This window comes from Megalops cyprinoides, chromosome 21 (genome assembly GCF_013368585.1).
Source record: "Megalops cyprinoides isolate fMegCyp1 chromosome 21, fMegCyp1.pri, whole genome shotgun sequence".
NCBI classification, from domain to species: Eukaryota; Metazoa; Chordata; class Actinopteri; order Elopiformes; family Megalopidae; genus Megalops; species Megalops cyprinoides.
This window is the reverse complement of record NC_050603.1, coordinates 14,438,724-14,458,426: the sequence shown is the minus strand read 5'-3', so window position 1 is coordinate 14,458,426 and position 19,703 is coordinate 14,438,724. Positions and strand designations below refer to the sequence as shown.

General features: G+C 45.0%; 2 protein-coding genes across 2 annotated transcripts; both read right to left on the bottom strand.

The window, feature by feature from the left end:
* Nucleotides 1–60: 60 nt before the first annotated feature.
* LOC118796403 (derlin-1) lies at nt 61–9,675 on the bottom strand. The gene is made up of 8 exons (XM_036555263.1): nt 9,314–9,675; nt 5,777–5,888; nt 4,336–4,400; nt 3,130–3,156; nt 1,975–2,070; nt 1,684–1,736; nt 1,345–1,455; nt 61–1,131 (listed from the first exon to the last, which is right to left on the bottom strand). The coding sequence occupies exons 1-8, from the start codon at nt 9,464–9,466 to the stop codon at nt 987–989; spliced, it is 762 nt and encodes a 253-aa protein (XP_036411156.1). The 5' UTR covers nt 9,467–9,675; the 3' UTR covers nt 61–986.
* Nucleotides 9,676–12,564: 2,889 nt separating this feature from the next.
* On the bottom strand, nt 12,565–19,703 carry LOC118796465 (zinc fingers and homeoboxes protein 1-like). Its single transcript, XM_036555342.1, has 3 exons — nt 19,336–19,703; nt 14,724–17,676; nt 12,565–14,334 (listed from the first exon to the last, which is right to left on the bottom strand). The coding sequence occupies exon 2, from the start codon at nt 17,546–17,548 to the stop codon at nt 14,738–14,740; it is 2,811 nt and encodes a 936-aa protein (XP_036411235.1). The 5' UTR covers nt 17,549–17,676; nt 19,336–19,703; the 3' UTR covers nt 12,565–14,334; nt 14,724–14,737.

The window sequence follows — 19,703 nt, the reverse complement described above, 5'->3', positions numbered from 1 at the left end:
AAAGCAGAATCCCTTTGAAGATAAGTATTCATAATTCCCCAAGGGAACATACATATATACCCCAGGGTCTAGTGTGGAACAGCTCTACATTGTGTGCCAGTTAATATCAACCTGACAAGACATTTTGAGACATCTTCCCCTTGGAAACAATATTTTGGCACTGTACGTCACTTTGTTTATCTTCCGGAACTGGTATGATTTCCCAGAATTCAGTGCTATTTTTAAACTACAAAACATATGCTGTCGTATCCGTGTTGTATTTCCACGACTCCGATAAGCTGAACTGCTGTAGTGCGTGGAGAGCAGAGCAATGTGGGCGCGATATGGCACATATGTGTTATACAGAGACCTGGACAGCGCTGGCAGAGTCATTTGCCTGACGTACAACTGCACTACAATAAGATCAACACAGAACTGCCTGATTACTTCATAAGCAAGTGGTCTTTTAAGACCACATCCAGCGAAAAAAAGCATTTGCATTTGGTATTGGACAGTGTTTTGCTACCTCTGAGCTTAAGGAGGCACCCAACTGCAGAAAAATTGAGGCTAGTTGATGCTAGTTGTTGGAAAAAAAGAGGTCCTGCCACCCAAGAATGTGGGCCTTGTTGCCCCTTACACAGTGAGTTCATAAACAGAGCAGTGAGGAAGCTTCAGTATTTTCCACACGCTTCGAAATGAGCTGCTATCTTCCAAAGCAACGTTGTTCAAACAGCCCGAGCGCCTTTCCCGTGCTCTTGATGCAATCATTAATTACAGCGAACTGCGATATGGCACCATGAGACAGCACACAAAACAAAACCAAGACCACATGCTGATCTGCAGGTGTGACACTGCCACTGAACAATTCTCTCCTCTCTCACAGCTGTCCAAGGGGAAAAAGCAATCTAAGAAAACAAAAAAACCCTCTCCTAGCCACATCTTTTGCCATTTCCACTAGCACAGTAAAAACATTGTCTTTGCCTGATGGAGCAGGCATCCCCTCAACTTCATTCATCCCCCAGCCGGAATCCCTGGCCCCAGTTGTGACGTCCCCCTCCGACCCCTCCCTGATCCTGGGCGGGGGGTCTCCTGCTGGGGGGAGGGACCCCAAACCCAGACACTCCACCTCGTCTGCTGGGGAAATAGCGGTACCTGACGGACAAAGGGAAGACAGGCATGAGTTTGGGGCATGTTCAAAGAGGGAGTATGGGTCAGTGATTTGCAAGGGTGGTGATGGAAGTTGTAGTCCAGCGTTAGAGGTTGTGGAGTACTTCTACACTTTCTTTGGACTGCACCACCAGGTCCAGGGTGAAATGTTACATAACATGAACTCTGAACAATGAGAGGAAGTGATGTAAAGCTTACAGGAACTGTGGGGTGGAGAGGAAGGCCCTGCCACCCAGGTCCATGGGGTATTTGAACATCAGGAAGAAGTACAGATGGCCCACCAGGTTTCCAATCAGCTCATTGACAACACTGCAAATGTTGGGGAAAAAAGAGAACGCACAGGTCAGGGTGTTTCAAAGTCATTTAATTCCACATACTAAAACATATTTTCTGTCTCAGTATGTACTTAGAGCATTTAGACAAGTGCACTTAACATGAGGATAAGTGATCCTTCTGTATTTGAGTTTGCAAATGATAAACATATTTGACTACTGTTGGAATGAAATCAACGTACAGCAATTCATAAGCAATACTTACGAGCCTCCAATGATGTAGTTAAATCCAAGAATGACCCACGGAAGATAACAAGCCTGATGATTAGAAGGTTAAAAAAAAGATTAAAGAAACAGCCTATAGTCTTATTTACAGAATTTTAAATTTTAAAGAGACCTTAAGGACACAGCTAAGGTATGAATAAAATGGCTTAACAATAAACTGGTAATACAGTCTAATACTTATCATTAGAAAATGAAGTTATACTTGAACTCTGTGCTGCTCAGAGAACTTTACCTAATATTTGTTTGTTACCAGATACGCTGTGCACTATACCTTAAATCTGGTTCCAAACCAGAAGGAGACTATCATGTCCCGGTTCAGCTGGGCCCAGACGTAGAGCACTGACATAATCAGAGGAATCATCAGGAGCTGAAAAACGTGCACTGTAGTTAAACATCGCACATCCTTATGAGGGAGAACTTTGAACAACATTAACCCCTATCTAACCCCTATCTGATTAAACCATATATTTGGACAAAGTTAGTGGCAACCAGACAGGGGTGCGAAATTCCTCGGTGTTTGCAATCGTGCTTGAATCTTTGTCAGCAGTTTGTAGTGTGTGAAATGACAACAAGACGTGAACTGTGTTGGAATGTTGGTAAACCGTCATTATTACAAACCTATCTGTGAGATGTTGAGTATTTCACAATGGTCATAATCCTTGGCTCATACATTTATTGGAAAGTCCTCACTAATAGAGGTGTCTGCTTATTTGTTAGCGTGATAGCTAAACTATCTATCTTTGTCTCTTAAAAAGGATCTTGTGAGCTCTTGATGAACTTCCAACACATTCAGTGGACACTGGCTATATGCTATATGCATTAAAGGACCTGATAGCACATGGACTGACAAGTTAATTTCAGACCAGGCTCAGACAAGGAGTCAAGGAAAAAAAAAAACTCTTTATTTAACTTCAGTTAAACCGTATGTTGATCAGTGTTTCAACTATGTGACAGTCTGCATCAGAATATAAAGCATTTGGAATATAACGGTCAGTTCATTTTTTTCTTCCCAGATTTGACATTAGTCATTCAGCTGGGCCACTTTCGAAAGCTTGGCTGTGTGCAAGAGATTCTGTTTATTTACATCAATGAGATTGAGTGAATGGAACAAAATGGGCTTTTACTGTCCAAAACGTCTGGTCTTATCAATACAGGGTAATCAATTCTGGCTGCTTAGTTACGTTCATGTAATCAGAGCACATTTACCCAAAAAAAAAAACTACACATTTTCATGATTATTTTAATCCATGACATTTTCATTTGAATAATTTTGTCCTTAATCTTTTAAATCATAACTTTACTTTGTTCATGTGTACTCACGAAGGTCACCTTGAAAGAGTTATTTAAATTTATTGTGACATTTTTTAATCTTAGTCTGAAATTTGTGATTTAATTTATAACAGATGAAGGAGGAGGAAAATCTTACCTGCATGTCCATCATTAATCCTGTTATCTGGACAGGCAAAGTTAAAGAATACTCAACACACCCTAGGGCTTTTAGGAGAATTAAATCAAAGTATAAAATACAGCTTCTAACCATTACCTATACACACACACACACACGCACACACACACGCACACGCACACGCACACGCACACACCAGTGTAGGGCTACACAGCAGAGCAGGAGCAAGGAGTAATTTGAGGACATGACCATGACATTTGCACAATACAATAACAAATCAAAGCTTGAGCAATCTGTTTAATTCAGCTGTGCTGTGAACTCCAGCCTTTGCCATACGTGTATCAAACATTTGGCTACGGCAAACGTTTATGATAGCATCACCAGCAAAGGTTTACCAAAACTGGGACGTTGAAAGGAGTTTGAGTGGCGTGATTAAAACGTCTGTACTTGCAACGGGCTTTCATGTTAGCTGTGACCTAGATAGACCTCCTCACTGCGTACGCGGTTGGCAAGGCACCTTGCTGACACAGTGCAAATGCCAAATTGGGTATCGCAAGTCAGAGGTGCTGAGGGTGGGGTATAGAACCCGAGATCAGAAGGTTGTCTGTTTCAGTTGCCAGTTAAACACTGCCCTTGAACCCTTCAGATAGCCTTTACCTGAAGAGGCAAGTAACTCTATACTGAGGTAGGGTAATATCAGTGTGTGGCCCCCTGCTGGCCAGAACAGTGATTGCACAATGGCTCCCTCAGAAGATACAAGGGAGTGGGGATTGGGAGGTTCTTGACCACTGAATGTGTTCTAGGGGACACGTTGAGCTGGCATATGGGGAGTAAAGATGATGAAGCAGAAAGATGATTGTAGTATAACCAGCTGGCAGGGGGGCAGTGAGTGGGTGAGGAGAGAACAACTATGCCCTTAGTCTGGGCATGGAGAAAATGGATTTGCAGAAAACATTTCCAATGGAACTGCGGGCTTATGAACTAATTATACTGAGTAGTGGACATGCCCTGCACTTCTGAGACTGAAATATTACTGTAGGATTTTAAAATTCTAACAGATAATGATCTGATAATAATCATGTGGGGAATTGCGCAAAACACCCCACCTGTATTGTCATTAACAGCATGTATATTGGCCTCTTCCCCAAAACTGTTAAAAGTGTAAGATAGAGCAGAGCCCCCATTTGCCAAGACCCACAATCAATTTTACACAATGAGAAAGGATACAACGATGCAGATCCAATTGAACAGCAGCATGAATATGTAGTCTGCTGGTCTTCCATCAAATGCGCCTGTACAAGGAAGAGTGGGTGTTGTGTTAGCATGGAAGGTCCACCTTTCAGGACAGCCACTGTTATATCTCCTATCCCAGTAAAATTAGTCTGAATAATGGGGGTCAATTAAAATGAACTTGCCATTGAAATTACCCTATCCTGCAAGTTATTTGCTCATTCCTGAAAACCAGGAGGGACAGGCTGTGATATTTCTAAGCATACGTTAAAGATAAAAAGTTGAGTAAAATAAACCGATTTTTGTCATACAGAATTCCATGTTAGTTGCAGTAAGCTGTTGAATGTGGAATCAAGAAATTCCTACCCACCAAGGACACAGTGACCTGCACTGTTGCAACATCTGCATGGCCAGCATAGAGAGACTCCGCCCATTTCTCGCGCCTGGTCTAACCCCTGCTGCTCTCCCGCCCAAATGACCGTGACTGCCTCCTGACTAGGCTCCCTGACTAGCCCATTCAGCTGCTCTAGCTCATCCAGAACTGCGCAGCCTGTTTGGTCTTCACTGTTCATGCCAGTTCTCCTCTCATCTCTCTTCACTGTCTGCCCGCTATAGCTCGTCTCCGCTTCAAAACCTCCTGCACCATCTTACCAGGCCCTCGACCATACCATCCCCGCTCCGCCGTCTCTCGTCTTTCCTCGCAGGCTGGCTGGTGCCCTGGACCCCTCCTACGCGGGCCATCTGTTTGTCTGTCTGTCCATTTCCTCAAATGCTGCGTGGCCAAGGCCCGCTCACTCCCAGGCCCCACAGTGGCGGAATGAGCCACATCCCTCAGTCTACCTAGTAGCCTCTTCTGAAGTTTCATTGCTCTTTTAGCACAGAGTATGTTGTTCACTTGGGGATTTATCCTCTATTAGCCATCAGTTTGTAGGCAAGTTGCGTGTTAGTAAGATGTTGCTGTTTGCAAACTTGTCTTTGGTTGTAAATAAAAGCTCTGTCTTGCCTTTTCAGACTCTTTATGTGCATCAATTCTGTATCGCGTTTTCACCCCGAATAAGGCCGTCCGCCACGTAAGTAAATAATGACAATGTCTTCTACTGGACGCAGACGGTTATCATCGGCACAAATGAGATTCTGAACAGGCCGTGCGGACAGTGAAATGGCACACAGCTTGAATGCGGCCTTTGTATTCTCCAGACTTCAATGGCCGCACACAGTTGTTTAATGGGTCCTTTCAGAAATGATGAGCCCTGTCTCTGTGTTGTCACCCTGGCTCCGGGTACTGCAGGTCGAGGGGAGGACAGCGGAATCTTTCTGTATAGCGGGCGAATGCTTTTCTGGTTCAGGTGCCAGGTGCTGCATTACGGCAATAACAGACACTCGTTCGCAAGGACACAGTGGACGAAGTGACTACAATGAGATGCGCGAGGGGTCCTACCTGTTTCGAGCCTGGTGGAGTACTGGTACAGGAAATACAGGTTGACTAAGTATAGGAATCCCGTACCAGGGCCGACCGGGAAGTAGAGCGTTGAGGACGCTGGTCTCCATATCTGCAGGGAAAAACAGTACAGCATGACTGAGATAAGGCCTATATGCCGTGGCAAAATATAACTGTTCAGTTGTTTTCCTTTACTGTTCCTCTGATTTCAACTACAGCCCAGAGTACAGCCGGAAATGCAGTTTAAAAATGGCCATACACCAATAAACAAATCCTTGTATTGTGTGTATGTGTGTGTGTGTGTGTGTGTGTGTGCGCGTGTGTGCATACATTTTTTTTTTGTGAACTAAAATGTGAAGAGTACAGACTGTTCCAGGTCCTTTGTGCGCAGGGATTTTGATACGCAGACAGGGGCGGGAGAGCCGAGAGCACGGGCTGCTGCAGTTACAAGGAGGGGAGCCGTCGTCACCAGCGTGACCTAGTCCGCCCCAGACAGTCTGAGTCTCCTCCCTCTCGCCCTCTGCTGTGTAATCGCCGTGGAAACGCCGGCCAGAGCCGCGTAGCCGTGGCGCTGGCACGGCGGCGGGCCCCTGACAAGCGGCGGCGATAATGCCCGCATTCATCGCCCTCTGTCATCCATATTTGCTTCGTAACTGCCTGGCACAGGAAACTGGGTCAGTAAACAAGGCGCTTCCACTCTCTCTCTCCCCCCTGTCCCGCGCTCCGCCCCCCCCCTCCCTCGGAACTCGGCGCTGTGGAAACTCGCGGCCTGACTCGTCCGCGTTCTCTCCCCCCCCCCCCCCCCCCCACCACCCTTCCAAAAAGTACACTGTGATCTCTGTGCATGAAGCAGCCATGCAGTCGCGCCCACACCCTCTCGCAGGCCTCGTCACCTCATCTACCCCACCATGCCCACCCTCCATCACCCATGGAAGCCACCTAGGGAGGGCGTCAAAGGTCAGAGCCGCACACGGGACAACCTGCCGGGGCTTCTCGTCTGCCACCTGCCCACCACACAGGAAGCGCCGCTTGTCGACCGAAAGCAGTTCGTTCAAATATCCAACTGACTACGGCGCGGCTGACTTTTCACGAAACGAAACGGAGGCTTTCAGAAACCAAATCCTGCATTTGCACTTTACCTTAATTCAACCATGCACCAGCAAACCCTTCCATGTTCAAAAAAAAAAAAAAAACGCTGCACCACAACGGAAGAGATGTGTTGGCTGTGTGTGCAGTGCTAATTTCGCTATTCAAGCACACATACAGCTATAACTGCAAAACAAGGCTCTGTGAGGTGCAGTGTGCCCACAGACTGCCGCCTCCCATGACCCCCTTCATCGTAAACATGATGTGACTCTGGGAACACCCACAGAGGGCGCTGGGGCCTCCGCTGAGACCACGCTGCCCAAGTGACATGCGGCGAGGGGCGGACACGCCGGGCTCGACGGGAGAGCCGTCACGGGCCAGCTGTGCGACAAGGCCGAGCGGCGACCGTCCGCCCACGCCCAGCGTGAGTCGACATTAGAGAGAACAAGGCGGGACCAACAGGGCACGCTCCTCCACTGCTGTTTCCCGTCAGCTGGCGGGCAACCCCTCATTAAGGTAACATTACTGCCCAAACTTAACACCCATCCACAACCACACTAATACCCATCCACAGAAACTGCTCAGATACATGTTGTGAGTAACAGTGTGACACCTGGGGGCACTCGTATGGGAGGAGACACTGGTCTGGCACTAGAGTTGGATGAATTAAACTCTATCTTTAAGTCTATGATGACAAGTCTCTGATAACAGTCTAATCACTGCTTACAATTAAGCCCTCTCTCATGATTTCAGGTCCACATGACATCCCGTGTTCTAAAATTAGTCTGTTACTCAGATTCAAGTTATAGCTCAGTAACACGAACAGATGTCACTACATTGACTCGTGTACGATTAAAAAAAAAAAACAAGCCGTATTGAGTGGTACAGTGCTGTGCATCTTCAGTTGGCATCTGTTGTGTGAATGCTCCCTCTAGTGGCCAGAGCTGCACAGAACAACATCCTTAGCTTTTCCTTCGCTTTTCACTTCACCAACCCAAACAACATGAATTGGAGCTGCTTTCTTGTTGGTAAGTGCACCCCTACAGCTGTATGATGTTTCTGTGCATGAAAACAAAAGAAACCCAAAGTGCTCATCAGTCATGAAGAAAACAATGAATGGTTGTCAGTCACTGTCACTATACATAAAGGAAATATAATATTGTCCCATTTCCATTCACGTCAAACATTATTTTTCAAGGCAATGTCTATATTTGTGTACAAAATGCATCCACCCACGTAACAGAGCAGATATTCAAGCAATTTTAACACATACTGAATTTGCCTCTCTCAGTTTGTTTCTGAAATGTTTAAAATAACATGGATTTGCATATGTGAATAGGACTTACAGACTGAGATGGGTCTGACTGATCGTTGAACTCTATATATATACAGTATTTCATAGATGGTTCTGGATCTAAGGCTGTATTACACTTATCACAAAACAAATAAGGGGATTCTGAAGTCTTCCTGCTAGTGAAGACTTCACTTTATGCAGGAGCAAATTGGCAAGTGTGCTGTCTTTACCAAATATCCTCCTTTTGTATACCAAAAACAGCATCTCGTCCAGCTGGAACCAGCTTAGCATGACATGAGTTTTTGATCTAGATGAACTAAATGTAACTGGCTAGCCAACTTTAACTAAATATCAATCTCTGACGACGATGTTGTTCTTGGAGAAGTCGCACACATTACTGAATAAAGGTCACTAGTAGTGAAATACTGTATGTCCTCTTCAGTATGCTTTCGTTTTCACCCCCCTAGACAGACATCGAGCGCCGCACTCTGAATAAAGTCAGCCAATGCAATCGTTACCTTGACCCCAAAACGGATCCCTGGTCAGTGTTATGCATTTGAAAGTGCCGGCAACTAATCTGTCGTTTCATCACTGATTGCCAGTGGTGCCAGTGAACAAGTAACGTTGGTGCAATGAAACCAACAACATCGCTTTCCATTAGTTTGGTTGCTTCCGACATTCCTGCCCCGGAAGTCCAGCCTGCATTTTGGGTCCTTCGCGGACCTCACATACATTTGACACCGAAGCGCCGATCCTGGACTAGCATCCATCTCTCGTGAAAAGTCATTCGCTTTTAGTTTAGGAACACCTACACTGATTCTGGATCGGCACTTGGGGGTTAACCGAAGCCTTAGCGTCGATCGGCTAATGGACAAGATTCCCGTCAAACAAGAGCCACACGTCTAGGCCTTGACGCTACATACAGCTTGTTGTGTATCAGTATTTTTTGTTTACAGTATAATCAGCAAGATAATGTGATATTTGAAATGTAGGAAATACAAACCTTGCAAAATACATGTTTCGCTAGCCACGACCATAAAGTATCAGTTAGCTAACTACCTACAGAAATTTCACTATATTCACCTCGCTAGCTTGCACTTGCACATGCACATTTTAGACAGTGACTACAAAGGGACAAAATATTGCTATTTCCTTACCTGAAATTTCTGGAAGAAAGCGTCTGGCCATAAAACGAGATACATAGGGCTAATGAGCCCCAATTTTCCAATCAAAGGAACTATGATTGACCCAGCAAACCAGTACCGGGTGATGAAAGGTATGCTTTTAAACCAGTCCCCGATATCTGACATCTTTGCATCAAAATTGTGCGGGCAACACTTCTGACAACAGTCCCGAAAAGGCTCCGATCCGAATATAAAAAGCGTTTTCGTTTGCTAGCTAGCCAGCAAAGTTAGAAGCACCTTTGTTCGCTGTGTTGCTATGCTATTGCGTTTGAATTTGTCATCGTTATCGGTTAGGCCAATGTCCCCTGACGTGGCTGCTCAGGACGAAAGCAGAGCGACACTTCCTGTTGGGGTTTGGTAGCGTGACCGCCAGGGGGCGTTGTAGTCCTTTGTTTGAAAAGCTTACATTATGCAAGCAGGTGTAAAGCGCCGTTTCAAATCCGAAAGAATACGGGCAAATGCATGCTGCACCTGCACTTTTGAAGCCATATGTTTTATGAGCGTCACATACACTTTAACTTAAGAACAAAAGGCCACACAATCTACAAAAACATATGCCTCTTTGGGCAAGTGTGTCTGTGAGGCTCATATGTAGTGTAATGGAACCAATATCTTGTTTCAATAGTACAATAACATTTTGAACAAGACGAGAAGACTCTAAAGACAGCTGTAGTGTGGCATTCTCTCATCTTAGCTCTGCAGTTGGACAGTTGGCTGTGAGAATGCAGTGTCAGCATGGCTCCAGCAGGGGGCGCCTTAATTTCCATAGCACAGCTGTAAACACTGCCTAGAGTCTGTGGGGATACAGAAGGTTAAATCACGGGGCCATTGTACTCTGACATCTTTAGCTGAGTCCCAACAGCTAAAGATGAACATTAGTGACCCAGGACATCAGCATGGTCCCAAGACCCCTTTAGCATCCAAAAGTAATATTAAAAAAAAAACAAAGCACTGCCTCAGTGTCTCAAGAGTAAGAGAATTGCCTAGATGCCCTAGCAATATCATATTTCTCCCGAGCATCCAAGCAGTATACATGTTTCTGCTACTTTAATAACATAGATGGTTTCTGTTTCCCTTACATAGGTTCTCTGCACCATCCAAAGCTTTGGATCCTTGTGGTATACTAGCCCAAGAGCAGAGCACTCACGCCGCGCTTGCTAGGAAATGAGGAATGAAAAAGAGTCAGGATTAAGAATCCAATGTCTGTTTGAGGTCAAGCACAACTGGCAAGCAGAGCATCAGGGGGAATGCTTCCTTCTCTCCAAATCTGCTTTCCAAAACCAGAAACTGGGAAAGCAAATTATTACTGGATACATGTCCAAAGCACATTTTCTTTGTGAGTAATGGTTGAAATAATGACAAAAGTCAATTTATTGTTCCAACACAGTCCTCCAAATTTGTATTTTTCTGTTAGAAATTCAGGAACATCCCATAGAGTTTGGTTTAAATCTATCTGATTTATACCCCAATTTAATGCCTCATTTATACTGTACATTCTATGAGATGTAGGACAATTTGTGTGTCGTTCACCTCTCTCATTTGCCTTTGGCTTGCTCAGTTCTCTAGTGAATTTGGTGAACTAGCTCAACCCCTGATACCATTGTGAACTGAAAGTGAAAGCTCTTGGAATAGATTTATTTTAAACGGGACTAGCGGGCAGGTTGGCTTATAACAGTCAGCTAAGTAATAATTCTGGAAAATCAGTGATTACTTTGTCCTAAATGTAAATGTGTCCTAAATGTAAATGTAGAATATAACATTAGGAATATAAACATTAAGAATATAGCAAATTGAAAGTGGTGATGTTATGTCTATGTTGTGTTTGAACTAGAAGAAATATTTTATCAGGATTTCTCATTTCTGTTGTAGATGGATTTGGATCAGGTTTTCTTGTGCAACACCTCTGTGCTGAAAACCCTATATAAAGTATATCTGCAGCAGCACTGTCACATCTACACTGGAATCAAGTAAATGTGTCAGTTGGTGCCAAGTGCATGAAATCAGTATAAAGAACTCAGTATAATTTACAAGTCTGGCATTATAACATCAGAATATTACAACAAATTACAATGGCATTAAATATTTCCATCAGCTCAACAGGACAAAATGGCAGACTTCCATTTAAAAATGGTGAGAGCTCTATTGAAATTCTGATACTGCAATAAGAACATATTAATAACCACTTTATCTTCAAAAGTTTATTTAGCATGGTCTCCAAACACATCAGTATAAAAGATATATTTTGTAATACCCAAGTGAAAGCCACAGCTTGTTAAAACATCTTTCAATTTTAAATTAATTGCACTAAACAATACCTTCAATTCAAGGGAATAAAGCTTGTTGTCACTGACAACAAAGTACTTGCAAGGGTCCATGGTATTGTTCTGTATCAAGGTAAAGTATATACAAAGTTCAAGGTTGCGCATCAAAAAAACACTTACTTATAAACCATACAACTTTTCATGCTTGACTGTCAGCATACAGATATTTCACAAAATTTACTGAGCCAAAGGGCAAGGATAGGCTAACAGCCTACAGTAAGAGGATACATTGTGTTACACCATTTTAAGTGGTTGATGTCTGTGTTTGACATCCCATTGGATCTTACAAAAAGGAATAACACATTTACAAGCAATTTCAGAGTAATTTCACGGTTAAAATAATTTGAACAGTGTCACATACAGAGAAATGCTTTTGGACACTATAATTTGAATGTGTACAATTCTTTATCTGGTAGTATCAAAATGTCCTTCTTTGATGACATTTTAGGAAAGACATCTGAACAATACTCTTTTAAAGAGATAAATAAAACATATCTTGATAATGTACAGTATCCACCAACTCAAATACATTGCAGGCAAAACTTCACCATGTTAACTCGGGCCTCTGCTAGCTGACGTCAACACAGATGTACAGAGGACCAGGACAGTTCCGTAGCAGAAGAAAAGAGATGCAATATTTATTTTAATCTTCAAAAGCATTCTCCTTTTCCCCCTCAAGTGGACAGAACATCAACACTATAAAATGGTAGAGCCAACTACTGTATTAGCAAATGTCATTCTAAACACCACATGCAAGCGATGGATTGAAGTCAAGCATAAACCGATCATTACTGTAAATTAGAAAAAGTAGAAAACTATTTAAAAACTACAGGTCAAATACAATAGCACAACATATTGTATGTACAAAATGAATGTTGCTTTCCTGTATTGTCCTTAGTGGTTATTTGTGAGCAGGAAAAGTCTGTAGCAACATGAAGCCTGAAACAGAAGTTTCAAAAGTCTCTTGAGTACCTGTGACCTAGGTACTGTCGTCTGTCCTCGATGAGTGTCAAACACTCCCGACAACACAGTCCGCTATATAAGCTAGTTCAGAGAAGAGTCCTGGAACAAGACAGTGTCTGTTTCACTTCTCCATGTTCTTGCATGTCAAGGGTAAAAATCAATGCACACTGATTGTGAATCTTAACATTAGGCGCAGTTTATTTATGATCCAGATTGGAACGACAGTCACTGATCATGTTCAGAACACTTTGTTATTGCTCTGTAAGTGACTATACTTGTTTTTCTGAGCATACAATAAACCAATAAATAATTTTATAAAGTAATTTAAAATATTAAGAAGCCACCCATGAAGGAGGAATAAAAAATAATAATTTTACAGTATTTCAAATTGCCCCCATTAATTGCTAAAACAGCACTATCATCACATTTTTCTGTTAATGTTGCATATCTGAAAACCAAACAGTCTGATTTTAAAAGGAGGGCCAGTCAGGAAGGTCCAGCCTGATGTTTAAAAATGGGGACACGCACGCACGCTCGCACAGACACACACACACACACACACACACACAGGCACACATGCAGACACACTCAATGACAGCAGAACATAAGCCCGATCCCATTAGCCCAGACCATTTCTAAAAGACATGGCATGATTGTGTGCCTTGGGGCATCTGGAGATGCAACTAAATTTGCTCAGTTTACACAGCTGCTGTTTCCACTGAGCTACTGATTTTCTAACCCACTATTAAAAAAAAAAAAAAAGACGACAAAGAACTTCAAAGCACACCTTTGTGCCCTGGGGGTGACTCTGATTTGGATGAAATGGTGCTTGTTCATTTATACCGGTGCACTTGTACATCTTTGCTTTTTTTGGTTATAAACATGTCACTTCCATGCTGGAAAATGTTGAAGATTCCCCACAGTGTGCTGAAAGGATTCTAGGCAGTTTTACTTCACCCAGAAAGAAGCATGTCACTTACTTGCAAGGTGAAAATGGAAAATAAAAAAATTTACCTTAAGGAAAGAAAAAGTTTGATTAGCTCCCCTATTTGGTTAGTCCTTAAAAAAAGCACTTAAAACTCAAACACAAGTATGAATACAGTTTTGCATTGTTAAGCAGGAGAATTTAAATACTGGTCAAACAAAATTTGAAATTAATACGAAGGCCAAAAGGGACAAAAAGTACCAGTTTGAATAATCCACATTTGTGGGCTTCACACTGCATCCCTTTAACAAGGGTGAGAGGGCAAATAAATAAAAGGGTCATTCTCCTGAACTTAAAAAAACATATGATGACATGTCATACATGTTCAAGAACATTTGGTCTTGCAAAGTTATTACATTACCAGTAAGAACAACAACTTTCACCACCATTGAAGTGGTCTACGACCTACTAGAGAGGGAGAGGTAGTGGTCACACCTATTTTATCTAATAAATAATGTGCGAACAGGTTTAATGATCAGTTCTTTAGGGTGAAACCATGATTCAGGTATTGAACGTTGATTCAGACTGAATAGCAACTCTGTTTCCAAGGACCGCCTGCAGCAGCGTTACTTTGGCACCAGACATCCTCCAGGTTTGGAAATAATTCTACAACTCCTTTTCATCTACATAGATGGTCCGCATTGTAATGGCCAAACTCGTTCTGCAGGGAGACAGACATCTTCCATCTCCTCTTCTTATTCTGCACTATACATAAAGTGAGCATTCTGGGGAAGCAAAATGGAAAAAGTATTAGACCTGTCACATTAAAAAGTAATTTTTAAATATAAAATCATTTTCTACCAATCATAGTGTAATTATAGGAGATTACTTTATCAAAGTACTTCACATCCTAATCTTCTTCAACACAATGGATATGTGCCATTTCCTACACTTAATTGTCATTTACTAAAGAAGTTACTGTCATTACTGAAGCACAAAAGCACAAGAGGAACTTAAAGCATTGAAGCTGCATCATTAAGAATATAATGAAGAAGAATATAATAATAATTTCACACCTGTAGACAGAGACAGAGGTCATTCAGAATAGTCACTTCTAATGTGTATGGTTGGAGTCTCTGTGCTATATATTCCTCTCCTGGACCTAGTCACTCACCTGGATCATCATCACTAATCCTCTGATCCTGATAATGTTCGTCTGACACTCTGAGGGGGCTCCCAGGTGTCACTGTCATCGGTTTCATCCTCTTCCTCATCTTCATCACCAGCACCGTCCTTCTGCTCCTCCACCGCCGTCTCACCACCCTCCCCCTGTGGCTCCTCCTCCGTGTCATCGTGAAAGGGGTCAACGCCCATTTCCTCCCTCTTGCCGACTTCGGCGAACCAGTCCCGCACCTGCTCGTAGCCCATGTTGGACTTGGCTACCAGTTCGTCCAGATCCTGCTCGTTTAAGAACTTGTGCTTGAGGTAGTACTCCTTCAGAATCTCCTTCCCAGTCTTGAACTTGATGGCGGGGGGCGACCGACCCCAGTTGGAGTTGGAGGAGCGCCTGTTCCTCCGGGACCACCCCTTGCCTCGGTTCCGAGCCCTGCCCCTCCCCCGCTTCCTGTACCCGCTGCCGTTGATGGCCCCGATGTTCCCGCTCTGGTAGAAGTAGTACCACTTCAGGTTGCCGTTTTTCCAGGCGTATCGGGTGTCCCCGAACCAGTTGACAATGTAGGACCTGGGCAGGCCGCTCTCCTCCGCCAGCTTGTCGTACTCTTCGGCAGTGGGCCATTGGGTGCGCACAAAGGCGCTCTTCAGGGTGTGCAGCTGCTCCGGAGTCTTCTTCCCGATCTTCTCCCGGCCCTGCCGCCGGCCACCGGGAGGGGTCTGGCTCCCCTGCCTGGAGGAGGTCAGGGATTTGACAGCCTCGCCGTCCTTCTGCTCCACTTTGGGCTCCGTGGGTTCTGGAGCTTTCCTCCTTTCCGTGAACCAGGCATCCACCTCCCGCCGGGTCAGCTTGGTCTCCGTCCGCAGTCTGCTCAGCTCTTCGTCGGTGGGCGTGTCACACTTCTGGTAGCTGTCTTCCAAGAGGAGCAGCTGCTCAGGGGTCTTTTCCTTGAACTTCTGGAGCGTGAAATCTGGGAAAGGATTGCGGGTCTTGTTACGCGGTTCCTTTGTTTCCTTGGTTTCCTTGGTTTCTTTTGCTTCCTTTGTCTCCTTGGTTTCCTTTGCCTCCTTTGTCTCCTTAGCTTCCTTCGTCTCCTTGGTTTCCTTGACAGGCCCAGAGGTGGGAGACTCGGTGGTTTCGTCGCTGGAGTCGATGACGATGGTGGCGTTGCTGTTGTTGGCGTCGGGTGGGCTCTCGTTGAAGACGATGACGTGGTTGTTCTTGGAGTTGCGCTGATTGTAGCGCGTGTCGCTGAACCACTTCTTGATCTCACCCTTGGTGAGGTTGGTCAGCTTCATCAGCCGGGCGATCTCGGCATCGCTGGCAAAGTGGTTCTTCAGATAGCTGGCCTTCAGTTCTGCCAGCTGCTCCTTAGACTTCTTGGTGCGCATCCCCAGGCTGTCGGCGCCGAGGGCGGAGTTCTCCTGAGGGGTCAGGGGTGGGGGCTGTACGGTGGCGCCCCGCTTCATCTCCACCACCGTGGGGGTGGTCTGGATGGCGGCAGGTTTCGGGAGCTGCGCCTGGTTCGGGACACCGGCCACCGTCAGTGTGATCGGCGCGGTCACCGGCAGGGCATTGGCGCCGCCGACCTGCGTCAACACAAGGCCCGGCTGCCCCACGATCTGGCACGTCTGCAGGATGGACTGCAGCCCGTTGGCCGCGGTGGAGAGGTGGGCGGGGATGACAGTGATGGTCTGGGGCACCGTGTGAACCGTGCCATTGAACTGCTTCCTCCTGGCCTCCTCCACCTCCTCGGGGGTCCAGCTCACCCCGTGCTTTAGCCGCTGTGCAGAGAACCAAATCTTAATCTGCTCCTCTGTGAACTTTGTCTGAGCCGCCAGGCCCATGATCTCTGACACAGACGGGTAGGGGAACTTGTTGTAGGTGTTGACCAGCAGAGCGTTGTTGTCCATGGCCCCATTGTACGTCGGGATGCTGCTAACCGGAATCAGCAACTGCGTCTGGGAGTTCTGCTGTGCCTGCAGGGCAGATAGGACCTGGGCCAGGCTTGCTGGGAGTACCGTGGCCGGGTTGATAATGGCCTTCTTCGGCTCCGCCTGAACCAGGTTGGGGCAGCCGACAACGATGCCAGGCTTTGCGTGCTCAACGGGGAGAGGGGTGACAGCGGGGGCCGGCGTGCCAACCTGGGCCGCCTCACCGGGCTCCTGCTCGCCCTCACTCTCCACCTTCACGTCACCCTCGTCGGCCCCCTTGTGGGACACGGCGATCCTCTTGGGCTCCGCCTTGCTCTTCATCTTCATGATGGGCGTCTTGCTGAGCGGGATGCCCGACACGGGGGCGTCCTCCCCGTCTTCGCCCTCCTGCTGCTGCACGAAACTGCCGTCAAAGGTCAGGTCGTTGACCGTCTGCTCGAAGATAGTCTGGTTGTTGCGCTTCACCATGGTCCGGGTGAAATTGTCCTCCCCAGGGTGGTAGCGCATGTTGTGCTCTGAAAGCGCGTCGTACCGCTTGGTCAGAAAGTTGCACTCCACACACACGTAGGACGAGTTCAGGACCACGTTGGGGTGCTCAGTGTCGACGTGAAATGTAAACATGTTGAGATCCGGGGTCTGGAAGCTGCAGTATTTGCACTCATAGCCCCCCTCTGCCATGCTTGAGTCCATTGTCTTGATGTAGCGGTCGACGGCCTGCATGTCGCTCTCCCCCATCTCGTTTTCGCCAGGCACCAAAGCGCTTTCCGTGGGAGCGGTTACTGTGCTCTCAGCTCCCTCCTCTTCCTCAGTCACCACCTCCATATCCGGATCTGGCTCCACAGTTTCTGAAGGTAGGACCATGCAAGGGGTTGTTGACTTCCTTTTGCTTGCCATTGTGTGTCAATGGCACCCAAAGTGTTTACAAAAAGTGACTGGGTATACTCTCCAATTGTCTTGCTTGTTCTTCTTTATGGACAGTTCATTTCAAATGTTCAATGTTTGCATAGTTGTTGACAAGTCACCTGCAAGAGAGAATAAGGTGAACTTTAAATAATAACATTTTTTAGAAAAACACACGGTATGCATACATATACTAAAAGATTAACATGAAATATTTGATTACTGTAATGTGAAATAGTGATTAAGGAGAACTGGGCTAGAAATGTGGGGCAATGGTTACGGCACAAGGTTAATAACCAGACAATCACAAGTTCCAGCAAGTTCTGGGATACAGCAGGGTGCTGAGCAAGATATTAAAAGATACCAAAAACTAAGAAGGGACTATGTAAACTATCTCTATCAGCATCCACTTGCGTAAATGCATGGTGTGTAAATAACCCTAAATAAGGGTGTATCCAAAACAGAAATGGTTTTCACTTACTGCAATACTGTTGCAGATGACTGAATTACCCCGTATGTTATATTCCGAGAATCCAGTTTGGGAAATTTAATGGAGAAAACAACACTTCTAATAAATTAATATTCCTAGAAGTGAGAAACCGAAACACTAAAAATGCTCCACGTAGGTTAATATGACGAACGTTTTTGCCATTACGACATCTAATGACTGTGACATGTAGTCTGAACGTAAAAGAGTAATGTAATTATTTCGTGTACTAGTTAACATGTAATGCAGCCACAAACACATCAACAAAACCTACTTAAACACCCGTATAAGATTACACTATAATGTGGTTACGCGTTTTCCTTTTGAACAAATCAATCTTCCATGCTTAGAATTTTTACTTGTGAGTGTGTTCATCCTTTAGGGTTCATTAGCTAGCTAGCTAGATCTACCAAATAATTCAGTACAGTGGATTGATGCGATCACAACAGTTAGCCTATGTGAAAACCACCGATCGTGGTCGCTTGCTTATTACCATACAACTGAACAACTGGATAGACACGTTTACACCGTCATGCAATTCTACTGTAATCACTTTAATAAGCAAACACGCTCAATTAAGTACATTCTGCTAAAAGTAGCCAAAGCTTTCCATCATCGTGGTTAGTTGTCGTCATCCAATGGAACTGTCTAACCAGCTAGCGACCTGGCTAGCCCGACTATCAACCAAAGTGGGTGTCTAACGTTAATTAGGTTAGGTCCATATTAGATGACTCGCTAGATAGTTGTCTAGGTAGCTGAATCCCACAGGTTGAGATGCCAAACAAGTCTTTTGATCAATCGTCATCTTTACAGGCATCGTAGCTAGTTAGCCAACTAGTTACACTCACGTCTGCGTCAATGAAAACAAACTTGTACGTGCTCAAACGCTTCCTGACTTCAATCATGTTTCTAGCAAAGTATCGAATTAACGTTAAAGCTGTTCATCCATCAAGACAGACTGCTAAGTTTTTCTGCTAGGTGGTTAGCTAAACTTCACATTTTCATCGAGCTAGACCATCAAGTAGTATCAAAATGATTCCACAAAACGAAACCTATACGTTTCGTCATTTGCTGTCTCTTGTTTGTTAGTTAAGCTTCCGTCTCAATAAAGCTGGCTTGGTAAACTGAGTATGTCACAGGAACAGCTAGGGCAGCCCAGAGCAGCTAAGCTAAGTTGGCAAAGGGAAGGTCTAACCACTAACGCGATCCTGTTGACTGTACCAGAGGGGGGGATGAGAGCGTGTGACGGCACAGATTGATTGCACGGTGGACATGTAACGTGTTGGACACCTACCAGGACGAAGAGCCGCTCAGCCGCCAGCCCCCGCGGAGTGCAGCTCCTCCGGTGCTGTCTTCCGCTCCAGCCTCTTTCGATCCCTCCCTTCAGTGTTAGAGTCTGTTGTTGTGTAGCTACAGGCTCCAGCGGCAGTTGCGGAGGCAGGCAAGGCAAGGCAAAAGCGAGACAAGTGCCGTGGCCACAGATGCACAACAAAAAAAATATATGTAACGTTTTTGCCCTCCGTTACTTTGACTTTGATCTTTCCGCCCTTGAACAAACAAGGAAACAACTAACGTCAACAGCGGCAGTTAACATTAATATCATATTAAACAAAGAAAATAGTTCGTGTATTCCAAATGGTAGCTAGTTTTTTTAATCGACCG